The sequence below is a fragment of the Echeneis naucrates genome, chromosome 7 (assembly GCF_900963305.1).
Source record: "Echeneis naucrates chromosome 7, fEcheNa1.1, whole genome shotgun sequence".
In the NCBI taxonomy this organism is placed as follows: Eukaryota; Metazoa; Chordata; class Actinopteri; order Carangiformes; family Echeneidae; genus Echeneis; species Echeneis naucrates.
This window is the reverse complement of record NC_042517.1, coordinates 16,375,724-16,395,578: the sequence shown is the minus strand read 5'-3', so window position 1 is coordinate 16,395,578 and position 19,855 is coordinate 16,375,724. Positions and strand designations below refer to the sequence as shown.

Below are 19,855 nucleotides of genomic sequence, written 5' to 3'. Positions count from 1 at the left end.
AATGGAGAAGCTGTTCATGAATGAAAATAAATAAATGAGTAAAAGCTGAGACCAATGGGAATGTCATCAGTTTGATACTACCCTGGCAGGTACCTCAAAAACAGAAATGAGATAAAAAAATTTTGACTAAATGATGAAGCAACAGGAATGTTTAAAAAATAAATAAATAAATAAATAAATAAATCACCAACATCAAGTTTTATCTGCTGGGAATAATAGGATACCTATCAACTTTCATGACAACGCAACCAAAAGCTGTTGAGCTATTTCAGTTTGGAACAAGGTGGAACAAGAGTCAAACTGCGATAATTACATCTAAAGCCAAACTACTGATATCAATACAACAAAAAGAATATCAGTGGATTTTTATTTTGATTATGTGCAACATATTATGAAGATATGTTTCCCTATTGAAAAGGTTCACTCCACTGATCACTTGCATAGAAGGCGGGGAAAGCGAAAGGTCAACACTGAACAAGCAGAAGCTACGACAGTCCAGCTTTTCATGCCTCCTAAGAATTGTGCTTCACAAACATTTTGTCCTAGATTTCTCAAGAAGCAGCCAGAAAGCATCTTTCACTTAGCTTTCTATTCCACATCAGTTTACGATGCAGGCTTTCTGCTATGATGTACATCTCCAAAAATTTTGGTGTATTTTTCTTGTGCTTTGATTTTCTGTAAAGCACATTCAGTTTACATTTGTATGAAATGCGCTATATAAATAAGACTGAACTGAAATAAAAGCTGGGATAAGCCGGCTGGCACCATGACATCATCAGGGTTTGTTTTTTTTGGGTTTTTTTTTTTTTTTTCAGACAACCAAAAACCCCAAAGCCACAGAAATCAGCGTAGCACCCCTACGCTTCGACCTAAATCCAAAAAACAATTTCGCTGTTCAAAAATATACTTTTCAGTCCAGTGTTTACGAAACAACCGCAATCATGTTTCTTATTATTTGTCAACTGGCATTTACAATGATAGTGATTTTTTTTTTTTTTTTGGATAAGCCAATATCTGCCACGCTAGCAATGACAAATTCATAAATCCAAAACAACAGTGTGTCACCTACTGACCCACTGTCTACTTACCCTTGAAGTCATATGATAGACTGACTTCTTATAAGGATGCAAACAATACCATATATTTCACGTCAGAGAATGCAAAGCGTCGTATTATCAAAATTAGAATCATGACATAATATTCAAATCACAATCAAAGAGTTTTTTTTCCACCAGTGTTACTCTGCTAAGCATGAGCCAAAATGCAGAGAGGGACAGCAAACAAGAGGAATGCAAATAAAAGCACATGTACAGCATCCGGCGATTTGATTAGCGCGTTAGCTCTCTGGAGTCATAATCCTCTATGAATTTCTCCATGGCTTTAATACAGCGCTCGCCGATGTCCCTGAGGTTCTCCTGCAGCGAGGCCTGGATGGGGACCTCCAGGGACCGATCCTTTTCGATGAGCATCTTTGTCACAAGGCCAAACATTTCGCACTCCTGATAGTACACCTGAAAGACACACGCAAACATCCACGGTTTTAGGGGATGCGGAGGAACGACAAGGCATGAGAGGAAGCAGGAAAACCGATAAACAGAAGGGAAAGTGGCGGTGGTGGAGGGAGAAGAAAGAAATTGCAACAAAAGATTTGAGAGCGTGTCAGGCGTTTCCAATTCCCACAGATTGGATTAACAACCTGCAAGAAACCTCGCATGCAGACTGCTCACGATAATTGTGTGCAACTATATGCAGTAGTTGTTGTGGAGATTTTTTTTTTTTTTTTTTTTGCATCAGCTACCTGTTGCCAGACTGCCTTTTCTTCCAATGCCTTGATAATACTGCAACCATGGAGATTTGAAAAGCAAGAGGCCATCTTTTCTGTCAAGTGGGTGGAAACAAACATAGAGACACTCTCACACAAACACACAGCCGATGAGCAAAACCTCATGTGATGTCTGTCACATTGAAGAACGCATTAAAGCACGTGTTGTGGCCCCTCGCGATGCAGGTGAGCTGAGATAAACAGCCGATTCAACTCTTTGCTCAATTGCATAAATAAAAGCATGACGTCATTTGTCATGCCAAACAATGACTAAGACCTACTTTGTCAGCCACTGCAAAGTGAAGACAGCCGTGGCAGTCAAGGTGCCACGGGCGCAGAATTTCAAAATGAATGTTGAGATGACAGAAAACAAATCTTTTTCTTACCAACCCTTGTCTAAGATCTTTCCTCTGTGACTCTGTCTTTAATCCCTGCTTCTCTTATCTCTCCTCATCCTCTTTCTGTTTATAACTCCCCCTTGTCCCCAGGTGTGTGTGCGTTAGTGTAATGAAACCCCTTCACCTCATCTATCTCTCTCCTCTTCTGCTGGATGGCTCTGTCTCGTGCCGCCGTCTGGCTCGAAGTTAAAGGGAGCTCCCTGTCTCTGCTTTGTTCCCTTTCTTTGCTTTTGGTCCTCCTGTGATCTCTCTCCCTTTGGTTCTTTTCAGTCTGACAAATCTACAGAAAGAAAAAGAGAGGAAAAGGAAAGACAACAAGGCAAGGGTTAGACTAACGATCAGAAAGCAGGCCGCAAGCAGCAGCACCAACGGTGATGGGATGGTAGGCTGCTGCCGCTTTTCTTTCAACTTCCACATCAGCATTTAATACTGGAGGTTCTGAGGTACAGAATTAATTCAACACAGATCTGTGCCTTTAGGCAGCTCATATAATCAACAGCAATGAGCATGACACTGTTGGAAAACAGCTAGCCATCTTTGATTTGTCACCATCTCTTCACTTTGGACTTCACTGCAGCAGTCACCAGCAGTGATTCATTATGCGCTGCTCTGCTCATCGCTGTGTTCAGGTCAGCCAAGGAATACAACCATTTGTTTTCAGCCTTTTGTGTAGCACTTATATTATAGTTAAGTAGATCTCTCCTTCAATTAAAAAAAAAACAAACAAACAAAAAAAAACCCTCGAGTTTCACAGAAAATTTTTAACTGCTAAGGAAAAAAATTTTGGACGATAATTTGGACATTTCTTTAAAATCATTTTTAAGCCTCATCCATTTGTTCCAGTTTCTGTCTTTCAGGGCTGTTGGAGAGAGAAAACAACAAACAAACAAAAAAAAAAACAAAAAAACAAGACATTTCAAAATGTCATGTTTTAAATTGTATTAAGGCTTTTTACAGTCTGTGCTGACATTTAACAGCCCCAAAAATTATGAGCAGTTTAACCAATAAGTACAATACCAGCTTGTTGAAGCACTTTTTTGGATAATGTGTTGTCACGTTTTATCCTGCATGTGACAGAAAATGTCCCTACATCCAGGTTTGGACTGTAACTGATTATTATTGTCACTGCCAATCGATAATTTTAATTACAGCACAGTAAAAGTGGCATTTAGCATCTTCTGTAACTCTGGACTTTGGGAATCTGCATAATCAAAATCATCTTGATTAGTTGCAGCGCCGACATATGAAATGGGATTTTATACCAATCGCTGTTCGCACCATTTTCTTTCAACGTTAAGTCTTCCAATCAGACAAATACAAGCTTTCAGACCATCTGAGGACATCTGAGGCGATGTGGGGGAAAAACAACCGCGTCAAGTCATTTTCAAGACAGGCCTCACTATGTTTCCACCTTTCCTTACTAAATGGAAAAGCAGGGCAGGCGCAGTGCTTGTGAACTTACAGTGAACTGCATGTCCTTGTCTCTGCTGGAGGTGGATCTGGATAAGAAAGGTGTAGTAGCTGGAAAACAGACAAGCCACAATGTCAGCAGTCCACGATGAGCATGTATGCGTACAATCTATGACTGAAACATTCACAACCATCTTTTTTCAATTGAACATACCTATAAAAAAAAGCGGGTTTTATAAATGAGGAGTTAAAATCAATATAACTTGAAAAATATCTGCTGATATTTAGGAACTTGGCCGTTCAGTGTTGGACTGCAGTATTCCTATTTGAAGCGAGAGCTTTGTTATGGTCCATTATATACTGCTGGCCGGGCTCTCCCTCTCCTTCTCTCCCTCACTCTCACTCTCATATACACACAAATCAGGGATGAGTCACCATCATCGCACCATCACTCAGGCACACACACACACACACACACACAAAAAAAAAAAAAAAACCTGTTCCACACTCACACATATACAAACACACACCTCCACAGTGCTGCAGTGTGTGCACAGATACAGTGCCGGAGTGAAAGGAAAGACAACAACATACAGTACAGATGGCGCAGCGTCAAAAAAAAACAACACGGCATGCAACGTCATACAACACATATATAAGACAGAATAAGAGCAAAAGATCAAAAGGAGTGTTAAACTTTACATTAGATTAGATTTAAAAACAAGGCAACAACATGGCATTTCAAAGCCCTCCTGTTGATTTCCACTCTCTTCCCACAACTGATGAGGTCATTGTAATAAAACACATCAATCTACCTGTAACTGACTAAATCGTGCAGCTCCTATGAGCTGAACTGAGGCATGCACTGCACAATAGCTTGTCTGCTATCAGTTCCCTGGTGATATAATCCATGTATTGAGTCCAGGAAAAGCTTCTTAGTGGTCACCATTATGTAACATTGGTTTGTTGCTACCAGAGTGTGAATGCCTACCAAACAACAGATACCGCGATGAGCAAATGCCTTCCAAATATTTGTAATGCAAAGTGCTTGAGGAAAAAAAATGTGCACTAGCGTCTGTTTTCTTATACTGCCACCTGTTGGTTATTTCATAAAGTGCAGACATTGCACGGCTGTGGAGCACATTATGTAAATTTACTGTATGTCTGTGTATGTCTGTATTTTCAAATATGTTAATACTTACACAAGGTGGCGACATGGTGGATTTTATTTTATTTTTTTTATTTTTTTTTTTTTTTAGGTTGGCCTGTGGTTGTGTTGCAATGCATTGGATGCATGATTCACACACTCAGAATCTATCCAGTGCTTCCCGATGAAAAAAACAAAAAACAAAAAACAAACGAACCTTGTAACCCGCAGACTGAATGGCTTAACGTATTTTGACATAGCCAAACATGCCTCAGCATTGATCAAAAATATTGTGTATTGTGTAACCTGCCAGCAGAAATGTGTGCTCCCTCTGCCACTTTTCGAGTAATTCACGCGCACCACTTTTATTTTACATTTTCATTGTCTGCGAAGATGAAACTATTGGATGGTTTCTCTTTGATGTGTGAAAGAAGTCACTTTCAAAGCTTGTATTTTATTGAATATAATTTTTTTTTTTTTTTTTTTTACTTCAGATACCCATTTACCAAACATTAGTACAACAGAAAACGGTATTATTTTGCAATCATAGTTTTGTCAACTCTGGAGAATTTTCTAACTTGCGAAACAAGGCAGTTGTTTCGGCAACCGCATATCCAATATGAGAAAACTTCAGAAAAAAAGTCAAATTGCAGCAAAATTCTTTGAAATGTATTTTCTTTCCTTTATGCTCAGGCCCTTGGTAAAAGAGTTTGATTAGGAGGCTGCATCACAGCAGCTCGACTGTATGATTACACACCCTTACAAATGTTTTGTTCTACTCGCCGGTAATCAGCAGTCTGTACATTTTGGTTTCAACTTTATCTCACTCCGAAACTGGGTGGAGGTGATACACAGTACCGAGTACAAGTTGGGTTAAATCATTACCACCAGTGTACGGTAAATGCATCTTATGCACGCAGTGACTGGGGTGTTTTATCACTGTTTTCACAGACTTTTTGCAAACACACTTACTGCTGCTTTGTTCTGGGGGTGATTTTTTGTCAAAACTCTCTCTTTGCTCGTAACGCTCCTTCTCCTTCTCTCGCTCCCTCTCCTTCGGTGCAGCGTGGTGAAGTTTAGGATGTGAGTGGTGCCTCTGGTTCGAATAAGCCCGGGGACTGAAGTGCTGGTACTTGTGGCTGCCAAAGCCAGGTTTGTGGAATGAATGGTCATCCTTTATAAAACTACATCAGAGACAGAGGGGAAACATCTTTCAGAGCAGTGTCAGTTTCAATTTTGTCTTCAAATGCAGCACAGACTAAGCTGACTGTTGCTTTTGTGTGTAGAGAGAGCATACTAGGAACAAAAGGAAAATGCAAGGTGCCCCCTGCTATTGGCACCTCAGCCTTACTGTGATCTGTAGGATCGCCCTACAAACTTTGGTTTGTAAGAATTGGGCAACCATACTCTCGGTCTGGAGGGACTTAGCACTCGTCTGATCGGCCTCTTCTCATTCTGAACCAAAAGGGGTTGAAAACATTCATGATACTGAGGTACTTTAAGAAGCTAAAGCAGAACAACTAAAGTGCCTAAAAATGCAAGTTTTGAGATGCAACATCTGAGAACAAGATGTACCTCCATGAGATCCACAGAGCTGTCAGAAGGCCTCCTGTCCACAGACTCATCACTGGCTTCCCGGTGTCTCAACGTGGAGCTCTGAAGGGAGAAAGCACCGGGTTCACCAAAGTCAGTTCACTGTGCAGGGGGGTGGGGGGGTGCACACTGTCATCTGAAGAACTATCTCCAGCTACTACAACATTCATCATTTTGGTCATTTTCAAAGCACAAATGCCAAACATTCGCCGATTTCAGCCTTTCGGATGTGAAGATCAACTGTTTTCTCTGCTTCTTATGTGGCAACAGCGTGAATGTGTTTTAGTGTTTGACTGACAATTGGACAGAATTACATTCGGATTCAATCTATCTTTATGTGGCGTTCTAATTTTCTATGGTTGTCCAAACCAATGACAAATCAATTAATCAAACAAAACAAACACAAACAAATAGCTGGGGAGCTGCCTGGTGTTTTTATTGCTCAAAAAGTAGAAGCTTCCAAAGTCCACACCTTAAATAGAAAGTTAGATTGGAAACCCAGGCTGTGTAATTGACATATAATTAAATCCCAGCAGAGTAATATCTTGTTCCACCACACAGACAGGAAAACGCATCTACAAACGACCAACAGCAATAAACTCTGCTGGGTGAGACAATACTGAGAGAAAACGTGCTTTTAAAACTCAGTTTAGAGAGAATCTGCTGTGGAACTATTACATTATCGTGCCATTGTTGTTGTTGTTGTTGTTGTCCTGCCCTCTTTTTGTGTTTGTTTGTTTGTTTATAATTCGGTGTATCAGCAGGTGTTCGGATCCTCGTGCCTGCAGCGCTCAGGTGAGTTTGTTTGTTTGTTTGTTTGTTGTTTGTTTGTTGTTGTTTACCTTGCTTTGCTGTGTGTCCTGCAGTCGAACAGGATCCATGTCCTCCAGCCGGCAAGCGGTTTCAGATATGTATAAAATATACGCGTCGACTTTATTGCTTTCGATTCTCACAGACAAGGAAGTGAAGCACGGCCTCAGATTTTGAACCTGTCCGGCCGACACGTTGGGAGAATTAAACCTTTAAGTTCTCCATTCCCGTGTGTATCCCCTCTGCTCCTCTGCAGAGCCGGGAAAGGTTGGTTTGTTTGCAGTTGACAGCTAACCTGAGTGGATTGTTCGGGGGGAAATAACGCAGCGGGTTTCTTTACTTCCCGGTCAGCTTCAGACTGCTGAGGTAGAGATGAATGAAAACACACACACATTAAAAAAAAAAAAAAAAAAAACTGTCCGACCCTACTGCCGGAAACACGCAGGCCTGGTTCCTCCTGTCTGTTTGCACTAACTTTAATGTTGTGCAGTCCATTAGTGACTGTGAGTCACCACGATGTCTCCAAACGATGGCGCACTTCCACTAAAGCAGAGGGAGGAACTCAAGTGATTGTCAAGTTGAGACAAAAAAGAACAACAACAACAAAAGCCTTATTAAAAATGGGATTTAGACTTTAAGTGTTGTGTCCTTAATTCACCTTCAACACAAGTGAGGACATTACTTCATCCTTCACACAATCAGCGGTCGAGATACTAACTTTAAATGAAATGGAGGTGAAATTATTGTCAGTGTTTAGTTTCTTGCAGGACTCAGGGAGCTGTGTTGGTCCCCAGGCTCCATTTTTTAAACCTCCGGCTCTGTGTATAATAAACCCTGCTTCTATGAATCAAATAGGAAAGTAGACATTGGAGTCCGTTCCCAAAATCATTTTCTCGCTGAATGATATTTATCATTTTGTATTCCACATGCAGTAAATTCCCCGGACCCCGTGGCCCCTGAGGCACCTGGTGCAGTAGCAGTACTCTCTCTAAAAAAAAGCCTGAGCTTATGTTGCACCAAACTCAGTGAACCAAGATAAGGTTTCCTCCCTTAAGCACATGTTTCCATGCGGCTTGTCCATCATTAATCCAGAAGGCCTACTCCGAAAAACATTTGAATTCAGAGCATGGCTCATAAATGATCACAAGTGAAAGGACAAAGTTGTTCAGACTCGACGTCCCCACTGCATTTTTTTTTTTTTCCTGAGCCATCGGCTCTGTCACTGCTATCGCCTCTGAAATTCACCAGCTGAAAAATGACCGAAGGGAGCAGGCAGTCACAACACTGCCAAGTGAGGAAATATATTTTCGGATACCACTCGCTCACTCATTTCCTACCACTTATCTGTCAGTATACCGTACATATTTGATATATTGAATGGAAATGTCATATCGTGCATTAAATCAAAAGCATATGTCCATTGTGACTTTTAAATTACAATCGAAAATCATAAATACAAAAAAAGAAAAAAAAAAAAAATCTGTAGGCCTACTATGCCATTGGAGACATTTCTTCCAGGAAAAGGCACTTTTTTAATCTAGTGCTGGGACTGAAACAGTTCAAACAACAGAGTCCATCCCAAACTGACATCCTTCCCTGGAATTTAGCTTTCCTATCTCCACCCACTGTCTCCACCCACCAGACTTCTTCCTGCAAGGAGAGAGTGAGACAAAACATTCAGAAGATGTCTTGGAGTAGTCCTGTCCCACCATCCAGCTCTGTTTTCCCTCCATCTGTAGTAGATTTAGATTTTTCATCAGAGGCTGACTTGTGAAGGTAAACCTGAGACGAAACCACGACACACACACACACACACACACACACACACAGTGTTACTGCTGCTATTTTTGTTTGCGGTGGAAAACTTGTTGGACCAGATTTTCAACTTTGCTAACTCAGTTTCACTATATTCTGTGTGAATGTTGAGTTGACTTCTGTAAACCGTTCTTTCTGGGAGGAGAGGAATAATACGATCTGTATTTATTTCAATTTTCCTGGCTTGATAGTAAAACCTGACGATTTACCTCAGGATGTCTGTTACAGTTTACTCTACGACTTTGTCACTGATTTGAACAGGCCTTTACCTCTCCACAGTACCAAATGACCCAAAGTCCTTACCACGTTTCATTTTAAAGGTCCAAGGTCTCCAGGGAAAGCCATGAGGTAAGGATGACACAGACATCCTTGAAAAATCCTGCAGATGCTAGATAGTAAACTCAGCTCGTTCGTCAAAATGTTTTCTTTGAAGAAAGGTTTTGTAAGCAACCTACAATAGCTGGGCAGAGTGAAGAGCAGAATATGTTGCTCTGACATTACTCAATAGTGGATTTAACATTGTGTATTTTCAGCTTCTAATTTGATGTAGTTGTTGGTATTTGCACCCGCTGGTCTGTGTGTGCATTAAAATAAATAACTAATAAAAAATAAATACTACTGAGCCCGTATTCTCAGTAATAAATGTAAAATGTGTTTGGACAATAGAGGTCCTCAGCGAAAATAAAGCCACACAGGGCATACAGTTAATAATCATGATAACTATTTTCTTTGTTTTTTATTGAGAATGTGGTTAACGTGATGACAATGCGACGAGCCAATCTGAGTACTTCCATGATTAAATGAAAAGACCTAATGTAACAATTGTTTTTTTACAGGGTGCAAACTTTCCCAAGAGCTCAGATTCTGCAGGAGTTCCATTTTCAATGCCAGGCTCTTGCTGCCAGTAATAACCGCGGTTTTAAACAGGAGTTCGAGGTAACTTGTACGTTTATAAATTATATTTTATATGATTTCATGATTTGTGACGCTAGAAATGTCTGTCATGAGTGCTAACGCCTTTGGCTCTGTGAAGGACCTGAGTGAAGTTGGAAAGGAGCTCACTACCAGAGCTGGGGACTCAGAGGCCAATAGAGAGAAGAACAGATACCCTTTTATTTTACCGTGTAAGTGTAAAACAGGACCACTTACAGTCTCTCTTGCTTCTATGGCTACGTGGAAGACTTTCATTTAACTGACTTCCCTTTTCCAACCAACGTAGATGATCACTGTCGTGTGAGGCTGTCTGTTCAAAACTCCCATCCACACACTGACTACATCAACGCGAACTTTGTGCCTGTAAGAGCTCACTCACTGCATCCACTGATCTTTATCCCTTTCCTGCTCTTCTATATCCATCACTGACTATGAGTCTGTATTTAGGGAGGAGGATCAGAGAGAGACTTCATCTGCACCCAGGGACCTCTGCACAACACCACGATTGACTTCTGGAGGATGGTGTGGGAGCAAAACGTCAGGATAATCGTGATGGTGACATCTCTAAGAGAAAAGGAAATAGTAAGAAAGATGTTTCCAGCCTCTGCTAATGCATAGCGATTTGTGCGCCTGTGCCCGACAGTTATCGCCTCACCCCTAATTTCCAATTTTAGTGGAAGGGTTTGATGTTGTGGGAAATACTAAATAATGAATAAAATTCTAACAGATATTCTCTGGCTCCAATTTATGTAAAATCCACAAGAGCTCAAGTGCAAAAATGACGAGTTGTGGTTCTTTAAGCTGTTTTCAGTGCCTGTGCTAAGCTCAGCTAAGTGGCTGCTGGGTGTAGTTTTATGTTCATCATACAGACAAGAGCGTAGAATCAATCTTATCTTACACCGAGGTAATGATATGGTATATTGCAAAAACAGCAAAAAGATGAATTGCGGTTCCTTTAAAATGTTTACTGTGCCCCCTGTCCTTGTGTTCAGGTGATGTGTGAAAAGTACTGGCCTCTGGAACAAGGGACAGTTTATCATGGACTGATCCAAGTGACAACAGTGTCCCGCAGACAAGGTCCAGATTATTTTATCACCACCATTAACCTCAGACAGGTGAGAAAGACACATTCATCATCTCCTTTTGTGCCTGGCAACTGCTGCTGTTGACTTCTTTGTTCACTCACAGCAAAAAAAAAAAAAAAAAATCAAAGAGGAGGAAATCTTTTGGTTACTGATGCAAACTGCTTGCATTTCAGAAATACTGTGCAACAGACAGGATTATCACACACTACCACTACCCTCCCTGGCCAGACCGGGGCATCCCAAGAGACGCGTCTTCTCTATGTGCCTTTACTGACTTTGTGCGGCAACATTTAGAAGCCATTCCTCGCCTCGGGCCAACTGTGGTGCACTGCAGGTCTGGCCTCTGACTTTAAGCCATCCATCCCTTCAGGAACTCCATTACTCACTCATAATCCAGATATTTTCAGATCATTATCAGCCAGATGGGTGCATCCGACAACATTTAAAGTCAACCCCCCCTTTGTGTTTTTCAGTGCAGGTGTGGGGCGGTCAGGGACATTTATCACGCTGTTGTGGCTGATGCAGCTTGGCGCTCGGGGCATCAAGCCCAACGTCCGGGCTGCTGTGGAAGATCTACGGCTACATCGCATGTGGATGGTCCAAACTCTGGTCAGTACTGATACTATCAGTTTGTGGTCTTTACCTTGATCTAAAATAATCCATAACAAGATGTGTTTATAAAAAAAATAATAATAATTCTGGTTTTCTTAAACATTTAGACATATTAGCAGCAAAATGTACTTTAAATATCAGAAAAACACTCCAGCACTCAGACAAAAGTGACATATTTCGGTCTGTTTAAAAATATTACTGTTTACAGGATTTTAATGGTGCTTTTAATTTTAAAAGCCTCTATGTAGTTTAATCTTCTATAATAAAAATGCTTTTTTTCATAAACATGTAATATACACTATATGCAAAGCAGGTCATGTATTAGTGTTACAGATTTTAGCGAACACTGTCATTAAACTGTGCAATGTTTCCATGTGAATTGTAGTGGTGTGAAGCCCCATGCAATAAGAATCAAGTATCGCACAATTTCTTGTGTTGAATTACATTGCAGCTGACTTGCTATTCTTTTAAGGGTACTGTCCGACTACAACTGCTCTGTAACAGTGTTATGTTTATAGCAGAACCTTTACGTGTTGGTAATATTCTAGTTCAAACTGGAGTAAGAAGTGTACACGAGGGAATTACAAGTATTCACTTTGATATTCTGTTGTGTTCTATGACTCTCAGAAAACCAATCATCTCTGTGGTCATAAACACTGTGCGCGTAACTGGTTCATCCCGAACCCCATTAAATGAAGCATCATTATGCTGATTCCTTTGTGTGCACTCAGGAGCAGTACATATTTGTACATCACTGTCTGCTACAATGGCTCTGTCGAAGAACAGGAGGAACCTCAGCATGGTGAGTGTGCAGAAATAAGCTCCTGCTGGGCACCAACACACAACTTATTGAATTCCAGCACAGGCAGCGTGCTATTATTCACCGCAACCTATGATGGTATTTTAATTAGGTTTCTCTTTTTCATGAAAGCCCACAGATTCAGGGAGCTGCCACAAATAACAACCACCGCCATCAGGAACGACCTCATACTTCTGGGGGAGACCGAACAGGGAGGAGACGACGTCGTCACAGACAGGAGCCTCCGCCTGACCCACCTCAAAACACAATACAGCAGATTTTGCACCCAGGGAACCTATTAAGGAGACTCCTGCCCTCCTCAACCCCGTTTAATCCAGGCTCACACACGCCCTGAACTCACATACTGAGAAACATTATGATAGAAAGACATGCAAGATGAAAACAATCGCAGTACATGAGACAGTGACAGAGAATGTTGAAATAATGCTGTGTGATAACTGACAGCTCCTGCAGGTGGAAAACTAGCCCATCAGCATGAAAGCGAATGGTGGCAGAGAAACCAGACTGAGGCGTTCAATGTCACCAGGGGCAAAAAAAAACAAGCAAATCACCTGCCAGTCAGGTCGAACCAGTCCCTCTACTGAGGAATGTCTCTCATGACATTTGTGAGAACATGATGCTGCAACCTATGAATGCAAATAGTGCTCATAGGAATAAACTAAGGCCAATTCTTTCCCGGTTCACATCTACCAAAGACATCTGAGCGCTTGTGTGTTTTTTGTAAATTTGCATGCCTCCATTAGTGATAAAGTTGTGTGTGAGATGACCTTTATTTAGAAAAATCATTGTGCATCATTTTATATCACACAATGCAGGCTATCAGTACTTAAGGATGCATGTGCAGAGTTGATACTAGACTTGCTAGGAAGGCAGACACATGGTATAGTGGCTGTACAAAAAAGGTCATGTTTCAAAAACACACAGGCACTGCCATTCTCCTTAGATGACTGAAACCCATTACAGTACATGAAGGAGCTATGAGTATTATACATTATAGAACATTAAGGGCTATTCACTTAGAGTCTTTCATCTGTCATTTTATAAACATGTATGATACAACAGAACCCTCTGCGGGTCACTTTTGGGGTTGATGATGTACTGAAGAGGAAGGAGGCTCCAGTACCAGTCAGTATCCGGCATGCTCTCTCTGTAAAGTCTCCACCATGATGCAAATGATAGTAGCTGCAGGTTGAGCAGTGAAATATTGCGATAAAGTTCTCATTTGATTTAAGTCCGGATGTGATTTAGTGCTGCTGAGCAAGTCCAACACAGCCCGAAGCAGCATTCACTAACAAGCAAGTCATCTCCAGAGTTCAGTGTGTGTTCACGAGTGAACTCAGCTCAAAACAGACATGTGAAATACAAAGAAAAAGGAAGAATTCACACAAGTTGAAAATTCACTTTTACCCTATGGTTGTCTACTTAATGCAGTCTTAATACCACTGAGGTATTCACTGAGAATCAACAGTGACCAAGGCAGATGAGGGAAGGTAGAACAATAAAGAGGGATGTCGAAGAAAATCAGCACAGGCCAACCCCAGATAAAGTATATATGGAGTACATTACAGATCAAAACAAAATTGGGAGAGAAAATTAACTGTTCCAGACCATTGGAAAGGTGAACCAACAGCAAAAAACAAAAAACTTTAAATTAGAGTTCAGGTCCAATAAAAAGTTTAGACACTACATCCTTTGGCCAAAACAAAAAGAGAAAGAATTGCGCGATTGCCTCAATAAGACAAATTATTTGTATTGTTTGTATGTGTATGTACAGTCCATGAGCGCCAGATATGCTGACACATGATGAATATAAACATATGCATGCCACCCTTACAGACCACAAGAGGGTGTGAGAGAATAGAAAACTACTAATAATGAGCAATCAAAGGCTGGGTGAAGAGAAAGAGGGGAGAGTCTAGTCCGTTAACCTCACTCTTTCCGGCCAAACTAGTGCACGCTCTCCGACATGTGAATGGCTTCCTGGATTTCACGGACAACGAGGATGCGGGCAAGCATCTGTTCCAGCTGTTCTTTTGGGATTGGCTGAGTCGAATACCAGATGGGGCTGTTGGGGGCCACCACAGGCTCCGGAGTCAGGTAGAAGGTGTCATTGCGTCCTTTAGCACTCTGTGGACTGAGAGGACCAGAGAGTAAACAGTGAGAACGCTTTTATAGTGATGTTTACACTTAATAAATTGGATGTGAAAAATACCCTTACAACTTTTTTCTGCCTACAGAAAAAGACATATGATTCATGGGAACAGAGATAGCAAGGAGCCTGTGATTTTATATAAAATATCTGATGTCCATCCAACACTAAACAGAGGTAGTAATTTCTAATGTCCATTTGTTATGCAGTATTTAATTCCATTTGTATAGGTTGCTTTGAAAGGCAGCAAAGACCAGAGTAGATACTTTGTTTTATTCCTCAGCTCACAAGAGGCATAAAACACCAGAAATCGTCACCATTTTTGAGAGCAAAAAAGGTTATTATTCAGCATCTATGTTATTTGTCAGTTGCCAAGCAACAGTGATCTCACAAGTTTAAGCACTTGAACACAGTCCACTGTGTACTCCACATCACATGTCAATAATACATAAAGGTAACAGCAACAGCAGTACCTCCAAAAAAGAAAAACATTTCATGATAGCAGTGAGAGGCATTTTTACATGTTTTTTTCCATCTCAATTACGCCGTTTTCTAAACGTTTGTATTCACATTATGTCACGTAGAAGGCACAGAGTCAGATCATACCTGATAATATGTTTTCAAAATATTTACCCCTTCCTTTGTCATCCTTAAATTACGTTTTATATTTACCATTTGAAGAGGTAGAAATCATAGAGTTTAATGGGGCATCTCAGCGGATTCTCTGGGTCCTCCAGCTGCTCTGAGTACATGTCATCTGTCACTGAGCCAAGAGAGAAAATTGGTTGGTTATTAATTCTGAGGTCTCCTATCAGACATTACAGTAAAAAATTAAATGAATGTCTGCTCTTACCCTTTTGACCTATGTACCTCTCTGAGGATTTAAGATATCTAATGCTGGTGCTCTTGTCTTTGGGGTTGTTGGGACTTTTCCTGGTGTGTCTGAGCACCTTAGAAAAGGCCAGTTTTAGATGCTGTTCCACAGTTTTTAGGGTGAAATACCTGTTTAAAAAAAAAAAAACGGGGTTCTAGATTAAACTCTGTTTTTATATACACAAGAATGTAATGGACAGTATTGCGGCATGTATGCTAAGCAGTATGGGGAAATCAATGCCACATGTGGAAATGTATTTCAACTCACTTTGTGTTGAAGAACATTAGAGTTGTGAGCAGTGTCGAGGGCGAATGGGCTCCCAGCTGTTTACATTCCCATAGCATTTCCTCTGTCACATGACTGGGGATAACGTAACCTATTAGGAAATGTAAAGAGCAGCTTGTAAAAGCGTGACATTTTATATAACTGGGCAAACAACAGAGGATTTATCAGTTTCAAAGGGTGGGGGGGGATATCAGCACATAATCTGTCATGTTTTTCGATTATCACAACTTTACTCTTCCAACCACTGTAGGTCTGATAAGAGAGCTGCTTTACTAGAGTTACTTAAAAAAAGACCTGACCCATGATGCAAATTAAAGTTCTCAGTGATGAGCTGAAAATACGGTAATTCCTCTTAACATAGGTGCAGTAAAGCTCTGAGCATGACAGAGAGATGCGAACAAAGTGTAGCCCCGGCATCAGTTAATATTTATAGTGTGACTGAAAATAGATGAGCATTTCACAGATGTGCCACCCCTGAAGCGTCACTGTTAGAGAAAACTTCATTTAAACCTTGGCATGTCATTTTTAAGTGGAGATTGAAACCAATTTCCTAAATGGCATTACCAAAACCATCACAATGAAAATATGTGAGTCAGTCATTCAGTTCTGAGAACTGATGTAATAAGGTGAATAAACATTTTTCAAAAACCTAGATTAGGTTTCAATTTTAACTGTGCAGCTGTATCATATAGGTAAGTTTGTGTATTCACTTGTGGGCAACATGCAACTTTATATAGATTATAGGGAAAGATGCACCGAAAGGACATACTAGGTTTGATAAATACATTTAGTTCTCACCTAATGGATGAACTGATGGTCTCCATGGCTCCAGAATCTGGTGCAGAGCATGAGCAAAACGAGTATAGTATTGGTCTGAGAAAACGTCATCCACGCGACCATTATCAAATAGATACTGGAGGAAAGAAAATACACAAAGAAAGATGCAGTCAAAGTGTGCTTCCACGTCAAAGGCAAGGACGAACTAGAATGAATAGATATTTCATGGGTGAATAGTGCATTTGTGTGGCAAGGTGAACTTACTTTCTGTATGCACAGAAATACATAGTAAAGAACATCAGCCTCATAAGACTCTCCTTCCAGGCCCCGGGCCTCTGTTGTCATCAGAGAGAGTCCCATGCAAAGCTCAGCAACTGCACATGACACCAAATCCTCCTGGAAACGTAGTGCCTGACGTCCTAAAACAACACACACGTATCTCAGTGATCAACTTGCAATGAAATAAGTAGAAAAAAATATATATATTCTCTAATTTCTGAAAGTCCATGCATGTACTTACGTCCAATTGGGGCCAATTTGTTTTTGTCTGATTTATCCAACTCTGCATTTTTCCTCTGAGCCCAAAGCCGCCACACATCAAGCCCCTCCTCCGGCTTCAATGTGGCAGGAAGCAGCAACTCCTGCACCTGCACTTGCTGTTGGCCTTGGCCATCTACTTCTGCTACCACTGTCTGACCCTATGCATGTGCAAACAAGTCAGAATGATTAGGATACACAATACATTCATATTTCTTCAAGTATATGTGGTAAAGATTGAAGACGATCCATCCATCAAATCATATTGTAAAAGTACCTGTAGCTGTTGTGCATCTTGGCCTGTCAGTCCCTGCGTGTGCAGTACCTGCTGCTGCGGGTCCCAGATAAGAGACTGCGTAGCATTGGAGTAACCCTGTACTGCCACTGGGATGTGAATGTTTCCATTCATCAGCTGGGCAGGGAAAAGCGTGTTTGCAGCTAGAGTGTGCACCACTTCTTCTTGCCCTCCCATTCCTCCAGAGCTTGTGATGCTGGAAACAGCCTGAGCTGTTTGACTTTGACTGGCAGGATTTTTCAGCTTGTCATTTTCAACAGTAACTTGTGTTGGCATTGTGGTCATTGTTGTAGTGTTTGCCCCTGCGACTTGGACTGTTCCATAAGCCTCTTGAGGGATTGCAATGTGTGTCACTTGCTCACGGCCTCCAGACCCAGCAGGAGCAGAATATACAGGGATGGTCCAGGTCTCCCCTGTGGGACTAGTGATAGTGCCTGTAGCACTGTAAAGGTGAGAACTGTCCACTGTTAGGAGGTCTGGCCGTAGGGAAACGTAACTTTGCTGCTGGCCCTGTCCCTGAGGGATAGCAAGAACTGTGGCTACCTGCTGACCAGGCAGGGCATAGGACACGGTGATGGGCATGTCCACCTTGCGCTTCTTTGCTGGCTGGAGGACACCTGCTCCCTGGGTTGTGGCAACTGTGGTTCCCAGTACCCTTCTCTCTGCACTATCTTGATGCTGTGTGGGAGACAGGGCCCCAACCGTCTGGATTTGGATCTGTTGTCCTCCTGCAACAGCGGCTACCAACTGGGCCTGCAACTAAAACACATAAAAATAGATGATAGCTAGTAATTAAACAGAAATTCCGTCTTTGCAATTCTGTGTTCATTACCTGTAAATGTGTGAATCAGTGTACCTGTTGGTGCTGTTCCTCTGTGAGTTCCCCAGGCTGAATGAGCTGTGCAGTCGTCACACCTTGTAGCTGTTGATGGGAACCGGAGGGCACTTGGAGGACCTGACCCAGCATCTGACCTTGCTGCTGGCTCTGAATCTGCACCTAAAAATGTGTAAGATGGTAAAAATGTAGTGGCTCTGAAATAAAATGGAGTAGAATTGCATAAAAAAAAAAAAAAAAAAAAAAAAAAAAAACAGCACCAGGCTGCAATAAGGGCACAAACCTGCACTATCTGTTGCTCTGTAGTCTGCTGTACAGATTGTTGCTGAGATGTAGACTCTTGTATCTGTTGCTGCTGAGGCTGGACCTGCACCTGAACCTGCAACAATTTTGAAAAAAAAAAAAAAAAAACTTTATTTCAAGGCCAGAACTCTTTAACAGAGTTTTTAATGGCCATTTAGTAAACCAACAAACTTACTGGGCAAGCCAGTTCCAACAACGACCCTGCCACCTCTGTACTGTCAGTGTAGATGCAGTTAGCCTCTTGCTGGTAAACCATAGTGGCGGTGGTGGTAGTAGTGTCTCCACTTTGCTGGCTGAAATCCTGCAGAGCATCCGGACCCTTGGTGGCCAAGGACTCCAGGAACTCCTTCATGCGATGCTGAGGGATACTCCGAGCTTTCTGCCTTACTAGCTCCTCATAGGAGCCTGCACCGTCCAAGGAGTTATTCATCGTTGCTGACAATGTCCGCTGTAGAGGGAACCTGCAGACAGGGAATATACACAGTTGTTTTGTGGTAGTTTACCATTCAGGCGAAGTTACGGCAATATCAACATGGAATGAGCGTTGGCAAAGGATCAACACAAAAAACACACATTAGCGAGCCGAACAACAGCTGACACAACTAGAAAGTTTAAAGCGTTGAAAGACCTGACCTGCGGTTCGCCGTCCAATGGCAACATACACAGATAGTAATAGGAAAGGGTTAATTCTAGCTGCGTGTATACGAGCTGGGACAAAAGCGCGGTCACTTTCCAAATCCGATGCAGCGTTCAAAGTGGCGATGGAAAGTGCTGCAGGCGGAAAACACGTCGGCTTTGCACTACAATGAAGGTATGATAGTACATTTCATACAGCAGCTCAGTTTCAGCTAATCTAACAGCTGACTGCACGACGCGCTAGGTTAGCCAGATACTCGGCTAACTAGCCGCGTGTTGTTTGCAAATAATATGCAACCACAGCTGTGTATGACAAACGCCACCGTGTTCGTGAACGACAGTGGTCTGCCTTCGTAGCACATGGTTCATAAGAAGAAATTAACGGGAGGTGGCATAGCCCTCCGTTACACCTACTGTATTTTTGTGATCTCTGCTGCTAGCAGGCTAACGTTAGCAGGCGCGTTAGCTAACGCTCTTCCCCAACCGGGCCGATGATCGAGCCGCCCACTAACGCTTCTCTGTCCTCCAAACTGCGGTCTTCTTCCTACCTGCAGAAAAGCGAAGCGCTAATGGTGTCTTTCTGTGTGCGTTTTTCCCCTTATTTTCGCGGTTTTAGTTAGATGGACGGCTGTAGTTATTTCTTTTTCTCAACCACTCATATTTCGCTGGGCGCCATCTTACAACGGTGGGCCCAGACCAATAGGGAAGCCAGTTGTAAT

At 41.8% G+C, this 19,855-nt stretch overlaps 3 protein-coding genes across 7 annotated transcripts; 1 reads left to right on the top strand and 2 right to left on the bottom strand.

Annotated features, from left to right (window-relative positions):
• Positions 1-778: 778 nt before the first annotated feature.
• Positions 779-7,588, bottom strand: LOC115046790 (periphilin-1). The gene is made up of 7 exons (XM_029507399.1): positions 7,213-7,588; positions 6,353-6,433; positions 6,129-6,232; positions 5,750-5,961; positions 3,683-3,741; positions 2,345-2,500; positions 779-1,511 (listed from the first exon to the last, which is right to left on the bottom strand). Exons 1-7 carry the CDS (start codon positions 7,249-7,251, stop codon positions 1,329-1,331), a joined length of 834 nt encoding a protein of 277 aa, XP_029363259.1. The 5' UTR covers positions 7,252-7,588; the 3' UTR covers positions 779-1,328.
• Positions 6,940-13,021, top strand: LOC115046789 (receptor-type tyrosine-protein phosphatase V-like). 5 transcript variants are annotated; one of them, XM_029507395.1, is made up of 12 exons: positions 6,940-7,165; positions 8,823-8,956; positions 9,275-9,343; positions 9,832-9,931; positions 10,029-10,119; positions 10,215-10,291; positions 10,376-10,510; positions 10,921-11,043; positions 11,187-11,347; positions 11,487-11,622; positions 12,357-12,427; positions 12,557-13,021. In XM_029507395.1, the coding sequence occupies exons 3-12, from the start codon at positions 9,339-9,341 to the stop codon at positions 12,777-12,779; spliced, it is 1,122 nt and encodes a 373-aa protein (XP_029363255.1). In that variant the 5' UTR covers positions 6,940-7,165; positions 8,823-8,956; positions 9,275-9,338; the 3' UTR covers positions 12,780-13,021. The 5 variants fall into 5 exon arrangements, with proteins under 5 accessions (XP_029363255.1, XP_029363258.1, XP_029363257.1 ...); XM_029507398.1 differs by lacking the exon at positions 6,940-7,165 and having other exon boundaries at positions 8,414-8,956; positions 11,492-11,622; positions 12,557-12,728; XM_029507397.1 differs by lacking the exon at positions 6,940-7,165 and having other exon boundaries at positions 8,418-8,956; positions 9,316-9,343.
• LOC115046788 (glutamine-rich protein 1) lies at positions 12,367-19,814 on the bottom strand. The gene is made up of 12 exons (XM_029507392.1): positions 19,551-19,814; positions 18,676-18,961; positions 18,481-18,576; positions 18,219-18,359; positions 17,345-18,121; positions 17,051-17,228; positions 16,795-16,949; positions 16,552-16,666; positions 15,736-15,844; positions 15,448-15,596; positions 15,267-15,357; positions 12,367-14,579 (listed from the first exon to the last, which is right to left on the bottom strand). The coding sequence occupies exons 2-12, from the start codon at positions 18,928-18,930 to the stop codon at positions 14,393-14,395; spliced, it is 2,253 nt and encodes a 750-aa protein (XP_029363252.1). The 5' UTR covers positions 18,931-18,961; positions 19,551-19,814; the 3' UTR covers positions 12,367-14,392.
• Positions 19,815-19,855: the final 41 nt, after the last annotated feature.